Consider the following 6,638-nt stretch of genomic DNA (forward strand, 5'->3'; position numbering starts at 1 on the left):
TAACAGCTAGTCCAAGTGAGACTAATGGTGCGGAGTCCAGTAGTCCTGGGAAATGGGAATTTCCGAGTTCTTAGTTGTAAATTTCAAAGGGAACGCCCTCTCGAGTGGGACATCCCACTCGGAAAGTGGGAGCAGCTTCGAATACAATATGGCTGCCACTTGCAACTTTAGTGGGTAAACCAGGGGTCTCCAATCCTGGTCCTGGAGGGCCACCATCCTGCAGGTTTTACTTGTTTCTCTGCTCCAACACACCTGATTTGAATCAGTGGGTGATTAACAGGCTTCTGCAGAACATGAAGACATCGTTTAACAACTGAATCAGGTGTGTTGGAGCAGAGAAACAAGGAAAAGAGGCAGGATGGTGGCCCTCCAGGACCAGAATTAGACACCCCTGGGGTAAACTGTTCCTTTCAATGTTAATATTCGTTCTTTAAGTTGTTTTTCACACTTAATCATTCGTACAACTAGTACATTTTAATCTGTATATAGAAAGTATAAGAACATGGTCTGCAAGTGAAGAGAATATCTCTTTAATAAGATTTCATATTCAGAAACTGAGGAAAAAAAGGCTTTGCTGCGGGCGTCCATCTTGTTTCTGACTCCCACAGAGCAGGACAACTGGAACGCGATGAAGTGGGAAATTACATCAGTCCGACTTCCCAGTTCCGATGTAAATGGAAAGCACCATAAGACTAAAGTGGACTGCTGCCGTCTAAAAAACTCCAACCTCAAACCTTTCATACGGATTCATGCAAACACTACTTTATAAACGTGTACTTGCTTCTTATCTGCAAGTAGCAGCAGCTGCTAGCTGTAGGACTTCCAGTGAGAACTGTAGGATAATTCTGTTGAGATACACGGTGATGTAGAGATTTATAAAATGGTTTTCACAAAAATAAATATGAAATTGTTGCCAACTGCTTGTGAACTAGGTCACTCAAATTGCTCAGAACCTTTCCACAGAATCCCACTTCAATTTATCTCTACTATCCTTTTGCCAAAAATAAATAAATAAAAATAAAAAAGGGGGGCACACTGGTCCTTTCTTTTACTCTCCTTCTCCTAATTTGTTGGGTGGGCACACAACCTCCACACGGGGACTCTAGCATCCACCTATCCCCATTCCGTTCCTGGAACAGGGATGCAGATTCTCGTGCTGTTTTTTCTCTGTCAAATGTTGAATCTTTCAGCAAACGGCTTGGCTGGAGCAGGAAGAGAAGGGATAAGGAAGGAATGAGAGAAAGCTGGCTCAGGAAAAGCAGATACCAAAGTAATCAGCGAGTCCAAAAGACTGTCCTATCCCAGCGCTGATGTTTGAAGACGGCAGTTCTTTTGCTTTCCACCCCAAACACTTTGGTAGGCCTTCAGTAAATATGCAAGCCTCCTCACTATTTTCCCTTCTGCTTGCCCAGATGATGAGCTCTGCAGACAGTTGGGACGCGCTTCCTCCTGCTGTTATGCTGCCTTTGGTTTATGCTTCTAGAAATAAATTATATACAAAACACTGAAAAAAAAGTCACAAGCTTCACAGGTGCCAAATCAAATTCCAAAACCATTTGGAACGAAGGTGAACAGAGCACTTAAAAGAAAGCAAACTCACAGATGCTCATTTAATATATTATTTTATTTTAACATCATCATCATCATCATAGTTTAACTTTTAATTTTCCCTTCATTCATTTAAAATGATCACCTCTTAATGTACACATACTGCAAACTGTCAAAAATATACAAACAAATGCAGGCTTGTGCTATAGTCTGGTCAAATGTTTAAAAAACAGTGGCACTGGAAGGAGAAAGAGACAGACAGAGAGAGAGAGAGAGAGAGAGAGAGAGAGAGAGAGAGAGAGAGAGAGAGAGAGAGAGAGAGAGAGAGAGAGACAGAGGGAGAGAGAGAGAGACAGAGAGAGAAAGAGAGAGACACTGAAACCGGTAAAGACATGCACAGCATCGTTGGGAGCACCGGCAGCGGTACTTCCACAGAATCCTCGTGGAAAAGTACATACATTTCATCGTCTGACAGTGGGACACAAAACGCCCGCCATATATCAAATCAAAACCAAAATGCTGCTTGATAATGGAACTCTTAGGCACATCATTGTTTTTTTCTGGTTTTACATTTTCTGGAAAAGTCTGTAAATGTAGAATGTTTGAACAAAAACAAAACAAACAAAAAAAAAAAACAAGAAAGAAAACGTACAATTAAAAAAAGAACAAAAAAAGTAACAGCTTTTAAAAGTCATTTTGGAATCACTGTTTTGTTAGTAACTCAACATTGGTACATAATTAGTGTGTGAGTGCATATATGGTCAAAGTGTGTGTGTGTTTGTGTGTGTGAGCGTGTTTACATAAGTAGGTGCATTCTTGTAGAACCGAGTGGTGATGGAAGTGAGTAACTGAGGTGTTGTGTGGGTAGTTTTTTTCCTTGTGATTGGCTGACAGCTGTCCAATCAGATGCTCAGGTCTTTGGGATTGTCCTTGTAGGTCTTCTTCGGCTCGGGGAGCACGGCCTTAGACGGACGACCGCTGTTGGTCTTGAGCGTGCTGTAGTACTCTCTCACTTTAGCCGCTACGAAATTGTCATCGTCCTCTTCATCCTCGGAGTCGTCCTCTCTGAACCTGACTGGAGAGATGGTTCGTCCCAGGCTGCGGGACCGGTACTGAGGATCAGGGGTGCTTCCTCTGCCCTGCCTCTCCATCATGTCAGGTGTGCGTGCCCTCAGCAGCGAGTTGTACTTCTCGTAGGCCGAATCAAAGTCAGGGGTGCGGACTCTGGGCAGGGTGGTGTCTCTGTAGGTGTCCATCTGACTGCGGGACGGCAGCCTGTCCCCTCTGTAGGCCCTTTCAATGGAGGAGGTGCTCAGCAGGTTGTTCTCTCCGTATTGGCGAGCCTCTCTCTGCAGTGGTGGGAGCGTGACTTCCCTGTTCAGACGGTCCACGCTGTCATTAAAGTAGCTGGGTTCAGGGGTCCCGACTGGGTCGTTGAACGCGACCTCGTTGGAAACGGGCTTCTCGTTGCGAGTCGCTCGCTCGGGGGAGCGGTAGGGGTCTGAGGAGCGGTGGCGACGTCTGGTAGGGGAATGATACCGAGAGCGGTAGGGGGACCTGTGACGGTGAGGAGAGCGTCTGGGCGAGCGGTAAGGCGAGCGTCTGGGCGAGCGGTAAGGCGAGCGTCGAGGAGAGCGGTAGGGCGAGCGGTGACGGTGGTTGGAGGGGGAATGGTGACCGTGCCTCCGTTCTGGAGAGCGACCACGCCGGCGCCCTCCGTGTTTGCTGTCAAGGGTGTTTTCTGCGCTGCGCGACCGGCCGTGCCCCTTGTTAGGTGAGCGGTGGCGGCTTCGGTGGCGCCCGCTGGATTGGTGGCGGTGGCTGTGGCTCTGATTTTCCTTGCCATCCTTCCTCTTCCTCCTATGTTTTCCTGTGCCGGATTTGTTGGGGGAGCGGTGGCGGTGGTTGGAACGGTGGTGCGTGCCAGTGCCATGAGTCCGGCGGCTCGGCTCCGTCTTGCTCCGGGATGGTTGCAGGGGTTCTGGTGTGTTGGTTAACTCTGATGGTGTGTTCATTCGGGGCAGGTTACTCACTTCCGCAGCGTTTTGTAGCCTTGTGACTGGCTCGGCTGTGATGAGGTCGTCGGGGTTGCCGTCTGCAACACAGTGTGACATACAAATGAGGGTAGAGCAATCGAACATGCAATCTGGACTCTAAAGGACTCTATTGGCTTTTACATTAATCATGCTGACTCACTCAGACATGAAGCTGAGAACAATTCCAATGGAAGCCAGTCTGATGTTAAAAGCAAATGTTAGATGGCACAGCAGCAGCCAATGATAACAGCTTACAGAATAAACGGCAGTGAGACAGTCGTGAAGCAGCCATTGCATTGAAGAGAGTCGTTACCCACAACAAACCTGTTCCCTGGTCTAACTCGGGGTCACGTCTCTGAAGCGGAACGAGGGCTGGCCTGTTGGGTGGCTGGATTGGAGGCTGATTGTAATCAGTCCCGGTGTCCTCCGTTTTAATGACGTTGATTGTGCTGATTAGCCATGCTCTTTCATGCACCGTATGAACCCCTCACACACTTAGTAAACCTCCTTTAACACGATTCAAATGCTCAAAATGAGATTTAACGCTGGAAACTGCGGTAACGGTAGGCGCAATTCAGATGGTATTTAAAAAAGAAAAAAAAAAAACACATACAGAATTTCATCATTCTAGTCCCATCGACTTATCTTCAAAGCCACCAAAATGCTTCATTATAATTGAATGTTTGTTTATCCCATTCCTTTTTTAAGTAAGGGCGCTGTATTTAAAGTTTTGAAAGTGTTTTAAATGAGAGCTCCAGCGGCGGCGACACTGGCAAAGGGTGAACGGATTTATATGCATGGAGTAGAGCATGGGCATGAGTGATCTGAGGCCACACCACACACACACGTCAGGATGAAGGAAGTCGCAGACACAGAGAAAGCCAGACGACAGAGGACAGCTACAAACCGTGGTCTGATTTTGGAGGACAGAGGCCTCCCCCATCTTGTCATTTCTCACGCATGCAGTGAGATGGGGAGCGGCCATCCCTGAAGGAAGCCCAGCGCAACACACAGAGAGAAGAGAGGATACACAAAAACAGAAACAAAAACACAGTAGTTTAGATTGATTGGAACCAAGAAAGACAAGAGAGAATTATTGTTTGTGTTGATTCTTAATGAAAAAAAAAAGTGTTTATTTGATCACCGAGTCATTCAGAATAAAGAGACAGTCCAGGAAGTTGACCAAACCCTTCAGTGAAAGCAATCAGTTACACAGAAAAGTCTTTGAGTCAAGTGTACACCCACACACACACACTCACAACCCCACACACACACGCACACACATACCTGGACATGTAGACAAAGAAGCAGCAGAAAAACCAAATCCAAATATCAGAAATAAAAAAAAAAAAGAACACCAGCAAGACTGACAAACAGCTTGCACCAACTAAAAAGTACAAACAATGATCCAAAATATACAAAGTTCACATGGTGTCATATCGGTGCAGATCAGACGGCACATTCGTAGCGCAAAAAATAAAAAAAAGAAACTTAACACAGGCAAATTTATCTCAACTCAAAAAAGAAAAACCAAAACCCAAAAAAGGCCAGACAAAGTAAACGTTCATGACTCCTGACTATCAATTCAAACTTGTCAGTACAATAAAAAAAAGAAGAAATGTTCCATAAATATTATGGAAAATACACAGTAAGGAAGGGCAAAAAAATAAAACAAAAATTCTAATTTACACTCTTGACAAGTTCATGCAGCAATAAACTTTTATCCATTAATATGTGGCTTTGATTCATGGCTCTGTACACTGAACAAAAATACTTGTAAAAATGCCTCTATTCATTTCATCACTGTACAAAAACATTTATATAACCGCAGCAACTCTTTTTGTTCTTGTTGAGTGGGGATGTGGTGACTTTGTATCTTCACAGCATTTCAATGACATTGACAATGAGAGCAAAAAACAGGAAAACGCAATCCATGAATGAGTGAGTCATGGCGAGCACAGTATAGTGAGATTTGGAATTCAAAATTTGGGGAAAAGCACAGCAGCAGACTGCCTTCTCTTCTCAGCACAGTTCTCACTTAAACCTTTAGGAGTTCAGTAGCTTACATTCACCTTCAATAAATATCATAAATATGTTTGTGTCACAATGTGGCTGTGAGAGGTCCCACTTTTCTGATGGGAGGCAATGAATCAAGTTTCTCCTCTTAATGCTGAATCGGTGTTTAAGCCGTTACTGCTCTTATCCGAAGAGTTTCCTGCTCTGGTCATTCAAACCCTGTAAACAGTTTTCTTTTTTTAAAGTAACACTGAAATCAGGCCCACCACCATTCTGGAAAAAGTCCCAGCAGAGTGCTTTTACTCAGAGGCCAGAAGGTGAGAAGTGACAGCGGGATGACATGGAAACCGAGAGCGGGTGACAGCAGCTTTCCCAGCTCTTTCCCCTTCCCCTGCCCCCAGAATCCAAAAAGCACAGGAAAGACCTTCACCACGTAAAAGACCTAAAGCCAAGCAACCCCCTCCCTGGTGCAAACACACCAGGGAGGAGTGAAGGGTCCCGGGAGCGTGATTCAGTTCCTCTCCCTTCAACCCGCCACCGTCCACTGGCCAAGCCCCGGCTCAGGGTGTGAAGATGGGTGAGAAGGGAATGTTTTCGTAGATTGACCCACCATATTCAGGCACGGAGCCATCCCCCCTCTTGAGCACCAGATGGACGCGTCGGCCTCCATTCTTGATGAGCTCGATGGCTCGTGCGTGCTTCATGCCCTTGGTGCTCTCGCCGTTTATCTCCAAGATTTCATCACCGACCTGGAGTAAATAAATAAAAGAAAGGCCAGGCAGCAAAAGAGGGGGATATAGGAAGGAAAAAAAAAAAAAAAAACCCAGAGAGGCGTGACAGGTGAAGGAGGTGGTGAAGATGGGCCAGGAAAAAAAAAAAAAAATGAGAGGAGACAGCAGAGGAAAACAAATGAGAGCGAGGAAGGATGAAGACGAGGATACGAGGAAGTAAGAAGAGAAGGGAGGGGAGGACAGGTTGACAAGAAGTTACAAATCAGATTCTACTTATTGGCATAATGCACAAACACAAGACCCCCCC

The 6,638-nt window shown here is 45.6% G+C and overlaps 1 protein-coding gene across 14 annotated transcripts in view; it reads right to left on the bottom strand.

Annotated features, from left to right (window-relative positions):
* Positions 1–1,605: 1,605 nt before the first annotated feature.
* Positions 1,606–6,638, bottom strand: part of magi1b (membrane associated guanylate kinase, WW and PDZ domain containing 1b) — a 120,990-nt gene continuing 115,957 nt past the window's right edge. For 12 of the 14 annotated variants that reach the window (XM_017429964.3, XM_037975326.1, XM_017429966.3 and 9 more), the window contains 2 exons: positions 6,211–6,349; positions 1,606–3,643 (listed from right to left, as the gene is read on the bottom strand). In XM_017429964.3, coding sequence (XP_017285453.1) covers positions 2,451–3,643; positions 6,211–6,349 — 1,332 coding nt within the window. In that variant the 3' untranslated portion in view covers positions 1,606–2,450. Of the gene's footprint in view, positions 3,644–4,491; positions 4,572–6,210; positions 6,350–6,638 lie in introns of all 14 variants that reach the window. The other 2 variants (XM_017429972.3, XM_017429971.3) reach the window with 1 other exon arrangement.

The sequence above is a fragment of the Kryptolebias marmoratus genome, linkage group LG4, assembly GCF_001649575.2.
Source record: "Kryptolebias marmoratus isolate JLee-2015 linkage group LG4, ASM164957v2, whole genome shotgun sequence".
Lineage (NCBI taxonomy): Eukaryota > Metazoa > Chordata > Actinopteri > Cyprinodontiformes > Rivulidae > Kryptolebias > Kryptolebias marmoratus.